General features: G+C 33.9%; 2 protein-coding genes across 2 annotated transcripts in view; one reads left to right on the forward strand and one right to left on the reverse strand.

The window, feature by feature from the left end:
* LOC136031722 (phospholipase A and acyltransferase 3-like) overlaps positions 1–18,128 on the forward strand; it is a 51,064-nt gene extending 32,936 nt beyond the window's left edge. The window contains exons 5-6 of the mRNA XM_065711427.1: positions 10,674–10,795; positions 17,847–18,128. Coding sequence (XP_065567499.1) covers positions 10,674–10,795; positions 17,847–17,903 — 179 coding nt within the window. The 3' untranslated portion in view covers positions 17,904–18,128. The remainder of the gene's footprint in view (positions 1–10,673; positions 10,796–17,846) is intronic.
* The window catches only part of LOC136031730 (vesicular glutamate transporter 1-like), a gene marked incomplete at its 5' end in the record, with an annotated part of 404,579 nt that overhangs the window by 170,751 nt on the left and 209,457 nt on the right, over positions 1–24,371 (reverse strand).

Below are 24,371 nucleotides of genomic sequence, written 5' to 3' on the forward strand. Positions count from 1 at the left end.
TAATGAAAGAAAGATTGAGATGGCTAGGCCACGTTCTGCGGATGAAGGATGGCAGATTACCTAAGATTTCCCTTTTTGGTCAATCGTGTGGGGCTACACAGAAAGCAGGTCGTCCTTGTCTGGGTTGAGAGGATGTCATAAATAAAGATTTAAAGGAAATGGGAACTTCCTGGGAGGGTGTAAAGACCGAGGCTTTAAATAGATTAGATTGGAGGAGGAGCACGGGTAGCTGTGTTGGCCTCGGGTGGCTTGGTGCTGCAGTGTGTTATTAGTAGCAGTAGTATTAAATAGCAAATTGGAAGCAAAAAGTGTATATTGTACTTCCTGTGTCGAATCATAGAATAAGGAGAAAATATTAAAAAAAAACAAGCAAATATAATTCACTGATACCCATAGAAACTCTATCACCTTATGCCACAAATAATTATAAACAGCAGCTCATAAACATTCAATGGTTGTAATAAATAAATAAAAGAGAGCTAATAGAGAATTTTAGATCCATGGCGAGTTTATAATTCAAACAAAGAGCAAAAAGATTGTCTTATCGTTTTTTTCAATTATTGACCATTAAAACACTAGGTGGAGATATGCGCTGTTGGAAAACGGTTAGAGTTCATGATAACGAACTGTAAGTAAGGAGGTGCTCGGCTAAATAGTAATCAAAACTAAAATGACATTTTGATATTAATAGATAGCCTACATTAAAAAGTCGACTTATGCTGATTTCAAATAAATACGATTTATTGATACTCATCAAAAGTTATTAGCCTGAGAAAATTCAATTGATTCCTGAAAAAGGGGAAACACTGAAAAATCAAGAAGTCTTATTGAAATTCACAACATCAGATTCAGCGTATCAGAAAACCAGAATCTGATACTGCATTGATTTCAAGCTTCCATCTGCAGAAATATGGATTTTTTTTGCCACAAGAAAGATCACGGATGCGTGTTTATTTTATATATTTTTTTTCCCAGGGTTGATCGCATAGGACCAATGGTCCAGAAAAATCAAAGAGGGTTCATTTGAACAAAAATTAAAAACCCTAGTACTCCTTTTAATTGACCAAAAAAATTGGAGGGCGCTTAATAATAATTTATTTTTAACCCATTATAAATAGCAAGAAAAAAATGGAGTAATGAATTACAAAAAGAAAGAGATGAAAATAAATAAAAACTATCACTTAGAAAAAAACACGGGATCTTACTAATCCCATTTAAATCAATAGGCTTCGATTTCAGTTGCAAAATTGTATTCCACACCGCGTCAACAGAAATAGGCATAACTTGGGGCTTAGATGGACTCTTCTGAATGACATTTGATTACAACTTTGATAATGATCAAACAAATGTGTAAAATTATCATTTCAGATGCGTAAAAATAGAAGTAAAATGGACAACCTACATAGACTCAATAATCAAACTAACCAAATTATTGCTAGCATCTTATCTGAATTCTACTAATTAATAACATTTCTCAATTAACTTTACCGCGAGAAAAATTTAAACCCTTATAGCACAAATGTAAAATTACCATACGTAATTTTTTTTCAAATGAATACACAAACATAAATTGGGAAGTGATTAATATCATTTTTATGTAACCGGGTTAAACAGAGTCCGGAGAATTAACTAGAGTTAGAGTAGCGTGCAGACATAAAACTCTTCTGGTTAAAATTATATATGAATACCAAAATAAACAAATAAGAAGAATCCCCAGAAATTACCTGTACCTAATACTCGAGATACAATTAACACAACATCAGGGTTAAAAAAAGAGCATATGTTTTATTTCTATAAGAATTATTGTTTTCTGGTTTTTATTTACCTCTAAAAGAATTTCATAGAAATTTATAATTTCTTGTGATAAGTACAATCTAAACGGTCACAAATTAAATACAAATTTTTTTTTTCAACTGAAAGTAAGAAACATCATTAACTTAAAAATAATAGAAACTATTACGTATATCAGGGGGCTCGCTACCTCCTTCATAATTTGCTTTGAAAATTCTGTTTTTGTAGTTAATGAACATTAAATACCCCCCCGGGTAATAAATACTAATCAGACACAAACTCACAGATATAAACAAAATAATAAAATAGAGAACTAATAGACTAATAAACAAAAGTTGGTGTTTAATAAAATCCTTATCTTAGGCTTGCTCTTTACGCTAAGTTTAACTTTTTGTTCCTATTCTAAAGAACGAATCCTGGAACATAAGGGATGTTTATTCGAATAAGAAGCTTTTTCTAAAAATCTTTAGCATGAACAGCAAGGAATTATTATTAACATTGGATTTACCTTTAACAGGATAGACTGAATAATAAAATTATACTACGTACATAATTATAAAACAATAGAGGAGGAAATTAACTTGCCTTCGGAACTGTCCCAACTTTCTCCTTTTATTTAACGCTGCTGCTTTCTTATTACCCATTATCTTCTCATAGAACAATATTAGATACAATGTAAAGAAACTTCTTTACAATATTAGATTTAGATACGACCCAGAGATATCAACAGGCAGTTTACAGCTCTGATGAGTAACACCCAATCATATGTGTTCTCTCCCCAAAACCACCCACTGCATTGAATCTCCTGACGATAAACCCAAATTCAGCACTTGTGCGCCCTCTCGGATTCATTGAATATTCTCAATTTTCTGTTTTTTATAGAACTTTAATCTGCGTTTTTAAGACAAATTTAAGCAATATTGTAATTTTAACCACGCAAGTAAATAGATCAGGAAGTTCTGAATACAACGGTGTGTAAATTGTTTTATTTTGATCGAAAATAAAGATATACAAGATTTTTAATGAGACCCTACTTTTCAAAAGTATTTACAAGGTTTTTTAAAGATAAAAAAAAATAAGGAAAACTAAAAAAAAATCTAAGATTGAGATTTTCAAGAACACAGTCTTCGCTATCGAATGGTATCTCTATCTTAATCTTGTGGTGAAGTACAAAGAAATAGAAGCTTCCAGAAATTTAACATGGGAAATCGGAACAGGGATCATAAACCTTAAGCTCTAGGGAGCCTGTGCGGCTACAATGCGCAATAAAAACCTTTATAGAACAACCGAGAGGCAAAAAAGAAAGAGAAAAAATATTTTTTCATGAACAATCGCACACAAAGTTAGATAGTTATTCTCCTTCTAAGCCTAGCAAATACATAAACTATATTGACAGGAGGATACGACGAAACAATTAAACAAAGATGACTGAAAATGACAAATGATAACCGAAGCTCTGTAATTTCGCCAATTATTTGTACCCTGAAAAAAGCCATTTTGTAGGATGACTTCAAATATGTAAATGTATTGAAGTTAAAATCTACTCATTGATCTTTTTTAGTGAAAAAGTATTTGCATGATTTTAGAGGGGGTATAGTTCTCAAAACTGGTATCTGGACTCTATTACAGAAATTTCTCGTAAATCCCAATTTTTCCCGCATATCTCTTTTCTTTGTGAATTTTCGCGTTCACTTCCCCCTCCTTTCAGTAATTTTATTACTTTTATTTTTGTAAATAGCATTTCAATGGGGAAATTATCAAATGGGTCATGGTAAATAAACGGTAACTGTAGATCAAACAAAGGCAGATCAAGAGCAAAATCTTGGGGGAGCAAGATGCAACCCTGGTCAATAGTAACCAAAATCTGAAAATCGATAAAATTATTTTTTAATTGTTATTTTCATTTCTTTATTTTTAATTAATATTTAGATCATCTTTACACATTTTGTGAAATAAATTGTTTGTTCCTTTTGTGGTTACGAGGGTAAACATTATTTCGATTCATAGTAACTGAGTTAGTCCCTCTGATTTGGAAAGTTGAAATATTTATTGTCCTATTGATTCATAATTAATTTATAGCACTATAATTCTGTTTGAAAATGTTCATTTTACTGCAGATACCAAAGTTTGAAATTTTTCTATTTACTGCAAATTTTAGCAATAAATATGTTCAATGTCGAATCATTTAAGCAGTCAAAAAGGGTTTTCTTCATCACTTTCCTTTGAATTCAAATGTTGCACACACACATTTTTTCCTTCACCCCAAGATTAAAAACTACGAAGAGTTAGATTTCTGCTTCTCTATTAATCTGATTTCCGAAAAACACCATCTTTGCGTAGTACATTTAATATTCAAATAAAACGCTTTAAATCCCTATATTTCAATTTCTTTTCCCAGCCAGGATATAGCCAATTAAATTATGTCTCCTGATTAATAGAAATGTTAAAGAACTCGTTTAAAGTTCTTTCAGCTTGGCTAATTGTAAAGTTTCGTCGACTACTTTACAATCAGTATAACCTTTCAAAAATTGAATCGTAAAGTTGAGAAAAGGACGGTTTCTTCATCTTTGTACAAATGCCTGATTAAATTAAACATTTTTGTATAACTGAGTAAACCATTTTCATTTTTTAGTTATATTGTATAAAAGAAAGCTTAAATATTGAAAATATAAAATTTAACATGTTTCCTGTCTCTTGTAAAATCTTAATCATTAAACCATTTCATCAAAATAATGAAGAGGGAGTGAATACAGGACTTCAAAAGAAAGTATCAATAATTTTATGCACTAATTGAGGGATTGGACACTCTTAGTTGATATTTGATTACAATGTATTTTAATTTCGGAATCACCAGTGAAGTTATCTGGTTTAAGTTTCAGAAGTTCAATAGTAAAAATTACGTAAGAAAATTTACAAACTAAAATTACAATATAGGGTGGAAGGGGGGGGGATTATGCAATACATAGAGTGGAATAATTAGGGTTTCGCACCCCAATCTCTTCTAGATACAATTAAATAACAAAACAAGTTTATTTTTTAACTAAAAGTAAGAGCAACATTAAAACTTAAGACGAACAGAAATTACTCTATATGAAAAGGGTTTTTCCTCCTCAACCCCTGCCCTTTACGCTAAAGTTTGACTCTTTCTATTTCCTCTACTCTTTAGAATAGTAAAAAACTTTAGCGTAAAGAGCGGGGCGTTGAGGAGGAAAAGCCCTTTTCGTATATGGAGTAATTCCTGCTCGTTTTGAGTTTTAATGTCTCTTCTTACTTTTAGTGGAAAAAAGTTGTTTTTCTTTAATTTAATTTCTGGACGTTTTTGAATTAATGCATGTTTTGATCATGGCTCTCCACACATAAATAATTAAAACGAAATTTGTTTGGGCTAAATGGCTTATTCATAGTTTCAATCAGAAGATTTTGAGAAAAAAAGGAGCGAGAGAGTAGGCCTATTTGCTCTCCAGATTTTTGATTGCTTAAAAAGGCAGCTAAAACTTTTAATTTCTTAGGAACGTTTTCATTAGTAAAAAATATACATAACTTACAAATTAACTTACGTAACGAACATCCATATTCGTATGATTTTATTGCGTATATGAGGGGGTTCACCCCCACGTCAATACCTCACTCTTTACACTAAAGCTTAAATTTTGTCCCAATTCCATAAGAATGAGCCCTGAATCACAAAGGCCGTAGAATAAATAGTTAGAATTACTAAAAATACTTTAGCGTAAAGAGCATCGTATTACGGGGTGGTAAACCCTTCATATGCGTAATAATTTCTGTTCGTTTTAAGTTTCAATGATGCTCCTTACTTTCAGTTGAAAAAACTTCATTTCTTTATTTTTAATTAATGTTTAGATCATCTTTACACATTTTGTGAAATAAATTGTTTGTTCCTTTTGTGGGTACGAGGGTAAACATTATCTCGATTCATAGTAACTGAGTTAGTCTCTCTGATTTGGAAAGCTGAAATATTTATTGTCCTATGATTCTTATTTGAAAATGAACTTGTGTAACTAAAATGAACAAAAAGTGTAATTTGGACAATAGTAAAAACATCCAATGAAGCTAATATTAATGCTAATTCCGCTAATTGAAAACCTAATATGTTTAAAATTACTTTTTAAATATTGTAAGTTTAGGATTGTTTGCATAATTTTAGATGGGGTGATTCGATGGCACACTGCTCTCCCACCCTCCATCTCCTCTTCAAATCATTATGATTTTATTCATAATCTGTCAAATAAGAAAATTGGACAAGCTCAGAAAAGAATGAGTAAAAACAAGAACAAAATGGAACAACTAGAACGAAAATATACTTGGACAAACAGGAACACGGGCGAACTGAAATGATCAAAGATGGAAAGACTCTTGCCACTCAGACTAACATTTATTTTTGTCTCAACACTGCAAATTTCCTTCCCATTCTGGGAAATTTGTATGGTTTATTTTAGTGTAGTTATGAATTCTCCGTATAAGTATAAGATTCTAGTCAATGGTATGTGGAATTTGTTTATTGATTTTCTTTGGGAAATTGAGTTCAGTTCGATTCGAGGATATGCACAAGGAAAACTGTGATAAAAGCTCACTTTTTATCACAATAATCTGTGAATGTAAGCTCCTCATAATAATTTTTCCATGGTAATTTTACTAATAGTTGTACAATTTTTTTTAGAGTTATTTATTGCTTATTAATTTTATTTGAAAAGATATTTTATTAGTTTAATATTGCTCCGTTACTGTAAAATGTATGTAATTATATTTTTGATAACAAAATTGGCCAAACAGTGTTAAAAAAAAGTCACAACAAATATATACAATTACTACTTTTTTGTACCAATTAACTTAAGAAAATCATTACAATTTGACTTTTCAGGATTCCGATATTTTGCTAATACCTGTTTCAAGGAATATTAAAAGATTCGAGTTTATTTAAATAATTTGCGATCTGTTAACGCTTCTGAAATTTTGTTTGTCAATAAAAATGTAATTTGCATATTTAGCATATTACGGGAAGTTTGGACGCTGGTGGTTTAGGCGGTTGGGCATGTTTTGGGTAAAATTCTAGATGAGCTACTTTTTGCTATCTTGGAAAGAAGTTAGATTAGGAAAATGAAACTTTCAGAGATTGATCTACAGACTAAAGTATGACCCGGGAAGGTATTTTGAAGTACGTTCCTACATTCCTTCTCCCTCCAGAGGGCACTGGCCTTTGATGACCTTTAAAATGTTCATGTTATGAAAGTGAAACCTTGCAGAATAGATCTTCCGCTTAAATGAAGTAAGGGGAAGGTATTTTTAGCTTCACAGCTTTGTTCAATCCCAACTTTGAAGTTTCTAAGGTCTGAAAATACACTTCCTAAATTTATGGAAAATCCTTAGATATGGCTTAAAATTTGAAATTTTCTGCCCCTAAAACCTCTGCGCCCGGGCAAGTGCCCCCTCTGTCGCTCCTCTAAAACCGCCTCTGTAGTGATTGTAAATTTGCCTACAACATGTTCTTTAAAGAAGCTCATTTTTTATGCTGATTTGTATTAAAGTTAAAAGGCACTCTTCAAATGTTTGCTAGAGAAAAAGTTTTTGCATGATTTAAGAAGGGATGGGGGGTGGCTGTGTACTTCTTATTTTGATGAACTTTCACCAATAGATTGTATTCTTGACGGCCACATAATAATAATAAAGTTTTCGACAAAAAGAAACTGAAAACTCAAAATTGAGGCATAACATTGTTTTGTCAAAATTTCAGTAGGTCAATAGGTCAACCTGTCAGGTAGTTAAATTTCTAAGACTTAGAAATCAGAAAAGGATTAACATATTACCTTGGCAATAGCTTCCCGGAGTATGTATTTGGCCCTGAATTCATTATTAAAAGTTTCATTTTCCAAGCTTAAACACTTTCAAAGATAGCGAAAAGTAGCTTTTCTGGAATTTTACCATGTTTCGCAACAGAATTCAAGCACATGATTTAAATCCAGCGGCCCCTGGATAAGACAAAAATATGTTGATATGACCAATAAGTGTGGATAGGTCCATTTTCCTGATCCTGGTAGTAGATCAACATATTGTTTTGGCTCGCTACTGCATTGGCACTATTAATGCTTTTGCGTTGATTGTTTCACAAAAACAACAACTTTTTCTTCTGAGCAAGATAAAGAATAGAAGGACAAAGTTTTTTTGTAAATAACTACCGAGTTTTGTCAGATTATTTGAGTTTATTATTTTATTTCTGTTGTCAAAGCCCAATTGATATATCAAGTCTAAGGCATGTCCCCTTTGTCTCCTTGCTTTATCATATTTTTACTTATTTTTATTACTATGTAATGCCATTGACACCAATTTAGTCATTTCTGGGGATCTAGTGTGAATACCTTTACGTCGGTTAAATTTATGAAATAAGATATAATATTGATATATGGTAATAAGCTTACCTACGCTATGGATTTCAGGTGATTGATTTTTTAAAACGATAATTTCGACAGGACCTGTGCCTGTCATCATCAGATTCAAATTGAAATCTCTTGTCAGAAAATAAAATCACTAAATGAATAAAACTAAAATCACTGAAAAATACTAATAATGAGCCGAACCTGGAATTATTGTTGTGACATGGTCTGAATTTTGGTAGAGGCATTGATGGCCGCTACCCTAGTAGATCTTAAAGAGGTTGGGCCCATAGGAGAGGGGTAAAGTTTGTTTGCGAGTTTTCAGTCTGTGGATAATGGGTTCCCAAATTACGCTAAAACCAGCCATTTGGAACTCACCATTGTCTTTATTAATAGCTGTTTTTTTTGTTTTGTTTTTTTTTAGCAATTTCCAGAGCTTTTTTGATTTTCTGCTTTAAAACTTGTGGAACAATAGCAATTGGGCCTGGTCAAACTTGATGGAGTGAGAAGGGTTTTCAAAAATGTGATGGGCCAATACATAAAAACTATCTTCCTCCTTAAGCTTCGTCTTTTTAATCCAGGCATCAATGGAATCAGCACGTTCTTTTAATCGGTAATATAGAGGTCTCATGGTACGGCCTATATAGGTATCACCGCAGATGCAAGGAATCTCATATAATGCAATTTGAAAACAGAGAGTCAATGGAGCACAAATCCCTTCACTCTACCATCTTCTTAAAACGGTAGGAGCCTCTTTGAGGTACCAAAAGAGATGAAAATTGCGCGATAGTGAATCCGAAATCTAAGGAGGATGTTCACGTTTTCAACGCATCTCTTATAATCTTCAGCATATCATCCTGCAGTGTGGAGACCTTGGGGAAAGTGGAGAAAGTGACCTCTCGTATCGTCTAGACACGTCCTTTGTGACAATGCGCATTTGTTTGCGGATATGGCCTTGGATATATGCGAACGAAAGTCAAAGTAAGGTCAATGCTGCGAGAAGTCAACGGACTGCTGCTAAACTAGCAAATGAAAAAATCCATTTAATTTACAATTCCCGCACACGACCTTGGGTTTTCGTGTTGAAAGTGTCCTCTCGTATCGTCTAGACACGTCCTTTGTGACAGTGCGCATTTTTAGCCTCGTTCGCAATGCCAGTGTAGTGTATTACATTGTTGATCTGCCCATCGTACAAAAAAAGAAACATACACAAAGCCCATGAAACCAATGCAAGTATCTGGCCAGCTGAAAGTCGAGTATGAACTGTCATGTGTACAACTGCCTTACGGCCTTTTATGAAATGCTACAGCCAGACGAACACGTGGCCTTGGCTATACTTGATACCCATCATTTTCATTAACCTCTGCAAAATTTTGGCTGGTTTTACTTTCTTGTAAGCCAACAACTGTCTATAAAAATAATTTTATTTTAAATAGAGAAATAAGCTATTAAATAATTTTGATCTCTGGTTTTATGTTTTTCTTCTTTTTGTTGTATGATGCATAGTCTTCTTATTTTATATTATTTTTTTTATATAGGCTTGCATATGTTCTGTAAGTGAGAGAGCAAGGATATAATGCATTTTGAAGAAAAACAAACACAAAAACATGTATTATCGAGAGTTTGCTTAGTTTGGGGGGATGGGCTGTAAATCTGAGTTTTATCTATATTCAAGTTTCCGATAAAAAAAAATTGACAAACAAATTTTGTATCTTCTGAAACATTGCAGCTAAAGGGGTCCGTTACACAGTGAAGCGGTGAAATATAATTCAGATATCACTTCTTAGTACTGACTGAATCTTATAGGAAAGATTGGCCACTGCCACTGCTCCTGGCCTGCCTATCTAGCCATGGGTGAAGACATAATTGACGTTTGGGGGGAACTAACAAAACTTGCTTACAATTTTGGTGTTTTTCGCCCCTCGATCGCTATGATCACTGCGACTTTCTGGGGGGGGGGCGTGCCTCCGAAACCGCCTCCTGAATCTGTCCCTCTATCTAGCAACGCTTTGGGGAATGCAGCAACAAATCCTTGGTTTCCTTGTTGGTGTTTTAACCCCTTGACTTCTATAATTTTTTCAACTTCCTGGGAGGAGGGGCAAGTGCCACTGAAACCACTCCCTGGATCCGCCCCTGTATCTAGTAAACGTAGGTGTGTTGACCTGCCCTTTTCAGGAATATACACTCTACTAAATTAATTCTGATTATTTTTGATCCGGTCTCATCTACCCAATTCAGTCCAGATTGAGGTGTCGACGATTTCAGAAGTTGTTTGTCAACACTCATTTTCTTACACTTCGGTTTGCTAACACTTTGGGTATGATATAGCTAAAGAACAGTATAATGTTAAAAACAATCTTCTAAATATATTAAAACCAACCTGTCTTATGTTGTAGCTTTTTTTGCATTCAAATTATATATTTAATAATTTTACTGTAGACTTTTAGTATTTTCACAATTATTTGTAATTAAACCTAACATTTCTTTTAATTACAGAATTCGAAAAATATCGTCTCCTCACTATGAACTGTGAGCATTTTGTGCATTGGGTTCGATACAATTATGCAGAAAGTCTACAAGTTCAAGACTACATTGACAGTTTTATGTCTGTTGCGAAAGTAAGCAATTTTTTCTTTAGAATTTCTTTTTCTTGTCTGAGCAATGACACCTAAATAATGACGTATTTTTTGACTCGACTCAAGTTCTATCCAGTCTCTTTGGTGTATTGGGGATTGTCTCTTCTAGAATTTAATGAAAGAGATGGTGATATTTCTGATCATCTTGAGATATTCTGATCAGTCATCAGTCTGGCACTAGGTAATAGATAATTAGTCGTTCAAAGTCTGACACATTTACTATGGCTTCAAAATATCTGAAGATGATGAAATGACTTTGGGGGATGAATTTGGGGGATGCAAAAAAAGTGAATTCTGTGTAAAATATAAGTGGTTGTAATGGATCAGTTATAAGTTAGAATGGTTAAGTAGAGTTGGAGGAATTTCTTTTGAGCTGGTTAAATGTGAAAAAATACAAAAAAAAAATATAACCATGTGAAAAATGTTGGAACTCGTAAGAGGAAATGGTTAAAAAAAAATCAAAGGAGAGGGGAGCAGAACCAAGGTACTCCTTCCTCCAGTTCCTCTTTGCGTGTAAGTATATGTCAACATTACTTGGCCTTCTTTCACCTTGGATATAACTTACTTCCTCAGTGTTGCTATTCAAAATATTTGATATTTACTGCTTTCAATATTTATTTTGAGAGAAGAAATTTGATCTTGCGGTTTGGAGACAATTTGAAAAGTTTGTATGGCACTTGGTATTAACCAAGTGACATATAGCAATCGCCAATTCTGTCGGTCTGTCGGTCCCGGTTTTGCTACTTTAGGCACTTCCAGGTAAGCTAGGACGATGAAATTTGGCAGGCGTATCAGGGACGGGACCAGCTTAAATTAGAAATAGTCTTTTCCCCAATTTGACCATCTGGGGGGGGGGAGGAGTGGGGGGCCGGTTAATTCGGAAAAAATAGAAAAAATGAAGTATTTTTAACTTATGAATGGGTGATGGGATCTTAATGAAATTTGATGTTTGGAATGATATAGTGTCTCAGAGCTCTTATTTTAAATCCCGACCGGATCTGATGACATTGGGGGGAGTTGGAGGGGGGACCTAAAATCTTGGAAAACACAGAGAGGAGGGATCGGGATGAAACTTGGTGGGAAAAATAAGCACAAGTGCTAAATACATGATTGACATAAACGGAACGGATCTGCTCTCTTTGGGATAATTGGGGGGGGGGGGTTAATTCTGAAAAATTAGAAAAAATGAGGTATTTTTAACTTACGAACGGGTCATCGGATCTCAATGAAATTTGATATTTAGAAGGATATCGTGTCTCAAAGCTCTTATTTTAAATCCTGACTGGATCTGGTGACGTTGGGGGAAGTTGGGGGTGGGGGAACCTAAAATCATGGAAAACGCTTATATTGGAGGGATCGGGATGAAACTTGGTGGGAAAAATAAGCAGAAGTCTTACATACGTGATTTACATAATTGGAACGGATTCGATCTATAGGGGGGGGGGGGGGTTAATTCTGAAAAATAAGAAAAAAATACTTACTTTTAACTTACGAAGCAGTGATCGGATCTTCATGAAACTTCATATTTAGAAGAACCTTGTAACTCAGATCTCTTATTTTATATCTCAACCGGATCAAGCGTAATTGGGGGGGGGGGGACCGGAAATCTTAGAAAATACTTAAAGCGGTGAGTTCAGGATGAAACTGGATGGGAAGAATAAAAACCTATCTAAGATACGTGACTGACATAACCGGACCGGATCTGCTCTCTTTGGTGGAATTGGAGGGGGGGGGGGGGTAATTTTGAAAATTGAGGTATTTGTAACATACGAAAAGGTGACTAGATCTTAATGAAATTTGATATTTAGAAGGGTCTTGTGCTTTAAAGTTGTTATTTTAAATTCCGACCAGATCCTGTGACGTTCGGGGGAGTTGGAGGGGGAAACCGGAATTCTTGGAAAACGTGAAAATTGGGGTATTTTTATCTTACGAATAGATGATCGGATCTTAATGAAATTTGGTTTTTAGAAAGAATTCATGTCTCAGACCTCTTATTTCAAATCCCGACCAGATTGTTTGACATTGGGGGGAGTTTGAGGGGGAAATCTTGGAAAAACACTTGGAGTGTAGGAATCGGGATGAAGCTTGGTGGATAGAATAAACAAATGTCCTTGATACGTGATTGACAGAATGGTACTGGTTTCGCTTTCTTTGGGGGAGTTGGGGGGAGGGGTTCAGTGATTTGGCGAGTTTGGTGCTTCTGGACGTGCTAGGACGATGAAAATTGATAGGCGTGTCAGGGAGCTGCACAATTTGACTTGATAAAGTCGTTTTCCCAGATTTGACCATCTGGGGGGCTAAAGGGAGAAGAAAATTTAGAAAAAATTAGGTATTTATAACTTACGAGTGGGGGATCGGATCTTAATGAATTTTGATATTTAGAAGGACATCGTGACTCAGAGCTCTTATTTCAAATCCTGTCAGGCATTAAGCCTCTTATTTTCCTTTTTAAATCAATCTATTGATTCATAGAATTTTGTTAGAGCTCATACCATATGATCTCTTGGCTCTTAGCTCTTCTCGCCTCGTCACAAGTGCCATATGAGCTCTTAGCTCTTGCTTTATTCGTTTATTTCCGGCTAATTTGATCGGTAACATAAACAGATATATATATAGTTTTCATTGGAAAGACTTCCTCCTGAAATCATGGTTACCAATCCCGGATCAGCTTCTAATGGCAATTTTTTTCTCACTTGACAGTTTTTTTTTAGTATTTCTTAAATTTTTGGTTACTATGGACCATAGTTCGTCTATTACTAGGTTGTAGCTATTGTTGCAACCACTGTTTTGAATTGGACTTATTAAGAGTTTCGGGAGCTCATATCCTAGAGGTAGAAAATATGGATTTAGGATATAGAATTTATTCACACAGACAGGAAAGATGGGATGCATAGGTATGGAGTAGGGTGAATGAGGAAGATCGTGATGAACAAGGAAGCTGTCGATTCTTATTTAGGCTGATCAGGTATTGATAATAAGATACTAGTTGCTCATTTATGACTAAAAAGTGCAGGGTAGCAGTCATAGTTGTGTATGTCCCAGGATAACTGACTGATGACTCGGATGAGTTTGGCTTACAGCTACAGGATCAAGTAGACAGAGTCCCAGATAGTAATATGGTATTTCTATTAGGGCTTATTAATGCCCAGGTTGGTAAAAATAGGGGTGGATGGTATCCTAGCCTAAGTAAATTTGGTGTAGGAAAAGAAAACAGTAATGATTTGAGACTGCTGCAATTCTATAGATATAACAATCTATTTATAATCAATACAGTATTTGGTCATAAAATGGCCCATAAGTTAACATGGTATTCACGTGATGGTAAGACAGCTAACCTTATTTATTTTGCTATTGTAAATCGAATACTGGCGGGATCGGCACAAGATACTAGAGCATATATGAGGCCTGTTATCTATTTTAAATTAAAGATCACCATCTAGTAGTGTCTAGGGTTAAAACTGAAATTTGGGAAGAGTAACTACCCTCTGGGAAGTTATGATGTAGGTAGATTCCTGGATGAGAATTTGAGAAAACATTTCCAGGAACAGTTGAATACTAAACTGGAAAGTTTAAATTTTGACAATATAAAAGGAGGATGGAATAATTTTAGGAAAATAGTTTGTGAAGTCGCTGATAAAACGCAGCTATGAATATTGAAATTCTTCGTGAAAATTCTTTATTTTTAATTGAGAAGACGGGTTGTAACTTTGTACAAAAGTTATTCTTGTGATAGATCATATAAAAATAAGAGGAATGTAAAGGAAGTGGAGAAAGTATTAAAATATGGATTTAGGAAGCATTAAGTGGAGACCTTGGATTAAATTGCTGAGGATCTGGAAGATCCGTCTAGATGGTGTAATCAAAAATAAAGATTGGAACGAGGCCACAATTAGTAATAAGGAAAGAGGTAAAGGGAGATAGGCAGAACGTTTTGAGAATATGCTTAAAAAAGGATAGAGCAAACGGAAAAAATATAGAGGAAAATGAAAAAGTTCGTTATTTTCAAGTCATGGAGTGGTAAATCTGCAGTGTCAATTGAATTGAGAAATTCTAGAGTGAATTCAATTCCCGTTCCGATTCGTTTTTTACAGAGTCATAACTTTTGTAAGATTTGTATTCTCTTGAGCGGGGATCGACAATTTTACATGCATTTGACTATCTTCTTTGTTGAGCGAAGCTAAAATAACGCACGTACGTAATGAATCAAGCTCATTATCGAATTTGAGTAGTAGTATAGGAGAAGGTAGTAGCCAAGTGTTGATAATGGAGCGTTAAGATCTCAATGGGACTTCATTGGGGCTTGTCTCAGATAATTGACAAACCATTTGTCGATCTATCAAACTGAAATACATATAGTGCACAAAAAAGTGACCGCAAAATGAAAAACATGTTTTTCTGTTTATTTTTTTGAAAAAAAAACAACAACTGAAAAGTGAGTAAGTATATCTACTTGCAGCTTATCCAGGAATGGCGACTTAAGGTAATTACGGTAATTAGCAAGAGTGAAGATTTGGTCCAGATTGACAATTTCCTCTCAATTTATCAACCTGCCAGTGCAATATCTTACCAATTATGTTATCTAGTTGTATCTTCCAGGTCCTCGCCAATTTTATCCATAGTCTCCACTTCACACCTCCTTAGTTCATGTATTAATGCCTTCTCCACTTTCTTTGAATTCTTATTTTCATATGATCTATCACTTAGATAATTCTTATACAAGCCCCCTTTCCTCTCTATTGAACATAAACCATTTCCATAATATTCCTTTCTGTGTTTTACTCCTCGCTGGAGTTATCATAAAGCAGTTCACTCAAGACTTCCCGATCTCATCGCTGGAATTGCGATACAAAAGTTTTATGAAATGTAATCAATGATTTGGGTAAAATTTTATATAATGGGTGTTCCTAGGCTTGCCGGACTTAGGCTAGAGAGTTGTGTTTCAGTGTATATTTGAAAATAGTTGTCTTTTTATCGTTCGTTTTTTTAACGATTAGTCACTATTGACTAGAGTTTCTTCATTACTTGGTCGCAGCCGTCTCTTCAACCATTATATGGCTGAACGAAATGGAAATGTTGAATTAAATTTGTTTGAAAGTGCCATCCATGTTTCTTCTTTTCATTGATGCTTCTCATGCTATCTGATCAGAATAATAAAAATCGACTGATACTTCTCATTCTCTAACACTAAAGAACACACTATTTTTTGCCAATAAATAGTATTGTGCTTGCTTCAAAGTCATAATAAAAGTGGTAAGGCATCATATCATGGTTGGCAAAACGTTGACGACAAAAAAAAATGGTAAGAAAACAAAATTTTTTGCCAATCACCAAAAGAATGCTGGGTAAAAAGCGTGGTAAAAGAACTTAGAAAAAACAAGAATAATAGCACATTATTTTTTAACCAATTATCGTAAGAATGCTGGCTAAAAGGGTATAACAAAATAGTTGAAATATTATATCATAGTGGGTACAGTAGTGAGTACGGAAAAGTAAATAGATAAGAAAATGACATTTTTCGTCAATGAACAAAAGAATATTGGCTAAAAGGGTCTAAAAAGGTAAATAAATTCGGATTTGCTGTGGAATGACACTGAATGAAAGGTCCTTTTGACGAGGTACCAGTCCCCAGACCTGTGATCTTTCTTCCTGTTATTAAGGACCAATCATGGAAGTTCGTAACTATCCAAAATGGGTTATGGCAAAAAAAAATATTGATATGAGAAACTCCATATCTGTAAGTAATTGTGGATGTAACCCATTTTGGAAAAAAGCGCAATAAAATCTTGAACTATTGACTGATTTGCTTAGTTTTAAGGATATTGGCTGTAAACCTAGGTTTCATCCGTGTAAAATATTCAAACTTCAGATAAAAATTTCCCATGCAAATTTGCATCTCATCAACCATTGCAGCTGAAATGTGTTAAATATAAGTATTTTTAATCTTTTATTTCATGTTTTTCTTCTTATTGTTCTGTTATTTATTAATTTGTTTTTTCATAGGCTTGCATATCGTCAGTCGAGTATCAAAAGGACATACCTCTATAATTGTAAATTTTCAAAAGAGCAAAATCAAGACCTTACATCTTTTTTCCCCCTCTGATGACGGTAAAACAAAAAAGGAATAATATGTATTGATTTTACATATCAGTCCGTTTTTGTTTCAAGGTTATCGGAGGAAAAATAAAAAAGTTGCGCGGTGTTTTTTTTTTTTTTGCTCTTCTGAAAATTTACAATTATGGAGATACGTTATTTTTATACCCGACTGACGATATGTTCTATAAGCGAGAGAGAATATAATTCATTTAAAAAAAAAGAAAAAAAAAGTGTGTTATCGATGAAGTTTGCTTAGTTTGAGAGAACGAACTGTAAATCTAAGTTTTATCCTGAGTCTGGTTTTTTCACCCCGGAAAACTTCCTCGTGGAAAATCGCCAATATTTAAAATTGAGCAGCAACAAAGAAAGTATGACAGATAAAACCAATTAATGAAAAAAACGATTCTGTAATAATCTACCAAATATAGGTAGAATATATGGTGTAGGGTATCCTATAGTATTTGCTTTTATTATATTTTTTTTTCATGTTTCTGCAAAACTTTGTTTATTAATTTGAAACTTGGAGCCGTAAATTCTTCAAACCTAAAAAAAAAAAAAAAAAATGTGAGTCACCCCGACATTACCCGTAGCTCATAGTTTGTCGACCCCTGTACGCCACTCTTCCTTTATTTTTCAAAATTGGTGAATATCCCAAAATTCCTTTATTTCTTCATTACTTTTGTTTTTCATACTTTTTCTGTGGCTGTTCAATTTTACCTTTGGGGTGAATTTTTCGAGGGAGAAATAAGCCTAGCACCGTTTCCTTTTCATAAAACATCCACATACCTGATAAAAAAAAATCCATTCAAATTTGCATCTTTTGGAACATTGAATTTTTTTACGTAAAAATAATATTTATATATAAAATAAAAATAATAATAATATTAATCAAATTTTTTGTCGTTTTTATGATGTACTAACGGAGTTTTTTTTTCCATAGGCTTGCATATGTCCTGCTTTAGAGGGTTTCGAGGTGGTGGACTGTTTGTTATGGTGACAACGGGAGGCTGTAGCATTCATAACTTCACAGGCTAAGAATATTATTTTTAGTCGTTCAGTTTCAAACCAGAGATTGTCGAGACTAAGAAGATTTGCCACTAGTATTTTTAAGCCAAGAAAAGGAAAGCCCACTGCCATCTATTTTCTTGTATACAATTTTTGACTATGAGTGCATTTGGACCTTGGACTTAAGTTGGTATCGGTTGAATTGCAGTCAATTTCGGTAAAACTGGTGCAAACAGTATTACTGGTTTTCATATAAAGTGAATAAGCCACTCGATGCCCTTTTTTTAGGCTCTTTACAAATATAATAATTGCTTCTACGGCAAATTCAGATTTAAGCACTTTTTTACCTCTTAAAAATGACATATATATGGGGTCATTACAAATCTGTAATAGCTTAGATACAAATTTGGGCTATGTATTTGCACATCAGGGGGGTAGGGGTAAAGCATAGAATATATTAAATACGTAAACTAACCATTACTGTTTTTTTTTGTTTTTTTTTTTTTTTTTTTTTTTTTTTTTTTTTTTTTTTTTTTTTTTTTTTGCACATCGAATTTTAACGAGAAGAGAAATCACTAGTGCAACAGCAGAAACACATAAAAAAAACAAAAAAACAGCAATGGTTAGTTTATGTATTTAATATATTCTATGCTTTACCCCCACCCCCCTGATTTGCAAATATATAGCCCAAATTTGTTTCTCAGCTATTACAGATTTGTAATGACCCCATATATAGGTCATTTTCAAGAGGTCAAAAAGTACTTAAATCTGAAATTGCGGTAGAAGCGACTATTATATTTGTAAACAGCGTTAAAAAAGGCATCGAGTGGTATATTCACTTTATGTGAAAGCCAGTAATACTGTTTGCACCAGTTTTACCTCAAAGTTGACTTTTCATAACTCATGTCACTGAACAGAGTCAGTTAAAAGTGTTGTGAATTTCGCTTGTAACTTTTAGACTTTTTGACAAAGTTAAATCTAGGGTATTTAAGAAGGAATGCAAGTTCCTTTGAAAATTTTGTCTTGTGCTTTGACAATTGTCTCACTGACAAAGAAGGAAACTTTCGACGTTCGGACCTTGTCAGGTATACTGTACGAACTATAGTTGACTACTATAGTTAATTGAACTGCTTTCACCTAACATATTACAGGGTCCGAATGCACTCTTAAGAGCTAACCTTTTTAAAGCATTTCGGCTGTTCATCAAGAAATGTTTGAAAGTATAAAGGACTCAGTATATATCCCGGGTTTCATCAGAGAGTTTACCAAAAAATTGAATATTTCTAGTCATTACCGATAGATGGCAGCATATTGTTGATCTAAAAGAGACAAATGGAAGTCGGCCATCATATTAGTCTGGATTGTCTTTGGTTCAGACTAAAATGTTTGTGATTCGTCTGTTTGACTTTTGTTGATTTGTCTTGGTTAGATAGTGGGAATGTGTAATTAGATACGCCTTAACCTTATTTATGTCGCTTTGTGTTTAACCTGTATCATTTATATATTATCATATTTGGTTATTATTGCTCTATAAAAGAAGCTATTATAGAGGCGAGATTTTTGCTGAGAGAATTAAATTTTCCATTAGACCAAGAGTCATGCTGGTGTTATTAGTTTGAGATGAGCTTGCCGGTTTTCCTTCCACTGCAGCTGTCTTTCATGTGATCCATATAGGGGTAAGGGCTGGACAGGAACTCCTCCAAGGCTATACAAGACAAGTGAACAAAAATTTTTGTAAATGCCGTAAATAACACAGTGTATACAAACCCAAGAGGATATTTTCGCTAAATATCCAACAGCCGTCATCAGTGAAATACATATAAAATTCATTTTACCAATTGTTTGAACGATGTATACTCTTCATGTCGAGCAAATTTAATTGATGTAGGTTGTCAACTTAACTCAGCGTTTGTGGGTACAATGCCTAACTCTCATACAAACTTGAGTGGAAGACGCCTGAATTGAGTTTTGGGCATTTTTCAAGACCATAATCATGTATACACGAGTCAGGATCTTCTGCTAATGATAATAGTCTATTTGATCCCCATCCCATCGAAAAAAAATTGTGGCCAAAACATGTCTGTTTTTCCCTTGAAAGAAGTAAAAGCTCTGATGCCCCCCACCTACCCCTGCGATCTTTAAAAAAATCTTGTCGATAAAATAAATTTTATAAGAGTCTCCGCTTCCTCACCTTGCATAGTCTCAGCCAAGACTCATTATCTTGTTTTGTATGATGGAAAGCAGTGTAGTCTTCCTCATAATTTCCCTCCAAGGTTGGTCTGAACACTACCTTTTGGAGAACGATTAAAATAGTCCTATGGATGCACTCTTGAAGTGGGACTCTCCCTTCGAGTTATTGATTTTCGCCAAGAGTACAAAAAAAAAAAAGAAAAAAAAATACTGATAACATGTCTTTCGTTAACTTTTGAGCGACGGTTTTGTCGAATTATCAAATTCAGCATAAAATTGGTCTATTAAAAGTGTGTGACTTAGAAGAATAACAATTTTGAACTTAGGTGACAAGAATAATTTGTCGAAACCTTGTTCACACCAATCGTCTTGGCATAGGCAGGTGTAGACAATAAGCAATTTAGTCGAGCAGAAGTTTGTCTTTCCTTTGACAATTACAATAAGTCTTGAATTGCCTTTGTAACCGGCTAAGGTTATCCGCTTCTAAATAGTTATTCTCTTTAATATACTTTTCTTATTTAAATTTTTAAGCACAAGTCCATGTGGGATTTGAAATGGTATAGTACTTGATACTGTGGTACTAATCTGACAATGGACTTAAGTACACTATTAAAAGTCGTGGGGGGGATCTATGGGCTAACCAGGCTCATACTACTTTTATGAGATTTAAACTTGCTTCTGTTAGAATCTTAAAGCTGAGGAAAAAGTATAATAGTACTAGAACAGGGTCTTTCTGCTCTGGGTTGAACGGGTCTTTTTCTGTATGCGACTTGTCTGTTCTTCATTTACTGTAACAACCATGCCTCTTTTATTCCTTCGGCTCAGAAAATCATCACTTTTGTGGATCTAGATGAGTAGATGGAGTACAGATCTTTCGCTTAGAACAGTATGATTTCACGCTTTTTTGCATTGCCGCAGGTGACTTGTGCATGCGCAACATCATGATGCATCTACTTATTCCTAAGATTAGATTCATATCAGTTAAACCGACAGCAAAAATAGCTCAAAATTAAAAGCAAACTCAACTTAACTCTCAATCAAATGTAGACGGAAGAAATGGGTTTTGAACTTTTTAAAAAACGCTCATAGCGATGGTACTATCTTGAGTTTGAAAACCCCTTAATAAGGAAGAAAGTAGCTGCAGTGAACTTGTAAAATAGCCTCCGGTAAGGGAGTCTGCTATAAATCAAAAGGTGCTGGTTTTTTTTGTTTTGTTTTTTTGAGCAAATTTTGCGCTCTATTGGTGTTGAGGATTGCTTGAATTCATTTTTATCCAAAGTACTTTGGTTTCCTCGTTTCTCTAAAAAATAATAATAAAAATAAAAATTATAAATAATTGGTCCTGTTCAAATCAAAACTGGTTTTGCCACACCTTATACGCTAAGATAAGCTTCTATATACAAATGATATAAAAAAAAACGAGGCACATTTCTTTCAATTTTTCAACTCCCATAAATATTTTATCTGGTAAAATACTGCCTTTTGAATTGCTGAAACAAGGAGGGGAGGGGGTCATCGAAAACCTTTCTAGACTGCAACTACAGCTGTTGCTTATCTTGGATATAAGATAGGCTGATTTTCCTGGGGCTGTCGGAAGGCTCTTGTTGTGATAGATATTATTTGCGATTGTTGTTTTTCTTAATGTGAATTATATGACGGCAAATCTTCTCTTAAAGCTCAAACGCGTGTTATCATTTTAACAGATTTTATTAATTTTAATATTAACACATTATTATTGATACTATTACATGTTTTACATATTGTTGCATATTATTGATAATAATACAAACAGATGACATAGTAGTGACAATGTTTGGGTTATGAATTCTCAAGTTGTATTTGGTTTCTTTTTTCTTTTGATGTTTATGTTCAGGTAGGTTTATCTGGTATTTTCATATATGTTCAGATGATGTTTATGTTATTTTTGTATGTGTTACTGTTTAGTTGTTTTTGTAGTTTTATTTATTGAAGAGGCTCTGCATAAGCCAAGCGCTCATCGGCAGATTATTTTTGTATTAACTAATTATGTGTTTAATAAATTATTTTCTCTAAGGAATTCTAGATATTTACAAAAACGGATACTATATCACCCTAGAGCAATGATTATCTTAGATTATTATTAGAGCAGTGAACGGATAATCGAGGTGATTCACTTTTAGTATTTAGAATTAATTATATTAATCATTGATTTAATGTCTATTTTAATTTGATGACTTCTAGGAGTCATTTTAGGTATCTGTAAAATGGAAACCTGTTAGGGGTGACAGTTTATTTTCATACCAACAAATTTATTAATTATTTATTTTATCTCCGAATAAAGATTAAAAATCATAGTTTACAAGCAAATTACCAGAAAACCTTCTTGGGCTTAGTAACTGCTTTAACTGTATTTTTTTTTTTTTTAGCATTAACAAGTTGATTGATAATTGATAAATTGATGATAATTGCTAAGCATAGATTCTATAGTAACAAAGGAATTTATTTAATGACTCATGGAAATCATTTTGGGTCTCTGCAAAATAGGAAGCTATGAAGGGTGAAAGTTTGTTTGCTGACCTATATTAGAAGTTTTTGCTCAATCTACCCTTAGAAATTCCCTTAACAACATATTCTCTGGGGTCTTTAGCACCTAAATAAAGTGTACTTTTTTGTCATATACTCTGTACTCTATTATTGTTATTTTGTTGGAGGAATCATCATTTTTATTTCTTCAGCTGTACAATTTATCAGTTTTTTTATCTTTCGTATTTTAGGTTCGGAGGGGGGGGGGGTAGTCTTTTTCTCTAAATGTGTATATAGATTGTTTCTTCTACTTACTCCCCGGATTTTATTCCATTGTAAAAAAAAATTCTACAATGTTTTCAAGTTTAATACAGGGAGTCTGCAAAGATTCTTTGTTATACAGTGCAGGGGCGTAATGTGCTATGGGGCAGGGGGGTAACTGCCCATCCCTGACCTCGGTTCTCTCCCCCCCCCTTCTATCACCTCCCAGCCATGAGTGCCCCCAGAAGATATTTAATTTCTTCAAAAATTGTGTTAAAACTATCATAAGCCTGCATAATTCAAGGATCAACAGAAACGGGTCGGTTTTCTTTAGTTTATATTTACTTTTATAGTATTAAAAAGCATCTTTATGGTGCTATATAGACTTTCATGGTACCAAATGGCTTATTTTTCAGTTTTTACTGTCATTTTCACTTGATTTGGAGAAATTGTCTCCAACTTTGCCCCCCCCCCAGGATTCTGACAAAATTACTCAACTTATGCAGTGATGCTTATTAAAGAATATATTATGCATTATATTAAATATATTTGCTTTAACAACAGTTGAAAATTCATATTCAAAGCTGTCATATTTAAATATTATCGTCTTTCTTCATGAGGTTAATATCTAGAAATGAATGCTTCAAAATAATATGATGCTCAAAAATTTTGAATTAACAGAATTTAAAGTTATTTACTTACCAAAACTGTTAATAGTAAGAAAATCAATACAGGTAATTAATTTTATCAGAGACGGATGGTGACAGGTTCTTGAAAAAATATTGCAACGATTTTTGATCAAACAAGATACTAACTAGCAACGAACCCTAAAAACTATTCAGACGCAAACAACAAGAACTTAACTAGGGGACTCAATCAATTAGTCATTTGTAAAAGGGTAGCTTTTCTGTCGGTGGCTTTGTCTTTTTCTTTTTTTAATCCTTAACGAAAGATCACTTGCTGATAGGGAATCAATGAAGCAACCACACAGTGCAAAGGTGCTGCAAGTACTGGGTCTTTAAAGTTAGGGTTACAAAGTGCAGATCCGAAAATGCCCCACACAGATCATGCTGACTATGATCAAGAGCACTGCTCACCTCACAGCTTATTTTCACTGTATCTTTCGATATAACTTAAAGTCTAGATAAGAAGACCCCCTTCAACCAATAGGGTCAACACAATCACTGTAGGAGTGTATGCTTATTGTTTCCCACAAAAAAAAGTATTTTGTATCGTAGTAGTTGATATGTTTTCATTGAAAAACAAATAGATCAAACTGGATAGTTCTTTTTTCTATAAAATTTACTCTTATTTACCGTGACAAGAGGCCTAAGCTAATACTTAAACAAGCATCTTAATTTGACTTCGAACACATTGCCCTTTTTCACTCTGAAAGTGGCGCAACTCTGAAAGTGGCAATATTTACACAAGAATCTGAATTCGACTTGGATTTCATTGCCTTTTTTCACTCTGAAAAGAGGCATAAGGTAATATTTACACAAGAATC

Source organism: Artemia franciscana, chromosome 10 (genome assembly GCF_032884065.1).
Source record: "Artemia franciscana chromosome 10, ASM3288406v1, whole genome shotgun sequence".
NCBI classification, from domain to species: domain Eukaryota; kingdom Metazoa; phylum Arthropoda; class Branchiopoda; order Anostraca; family Artemiidae; genus Artemia; species Artemia franciscana.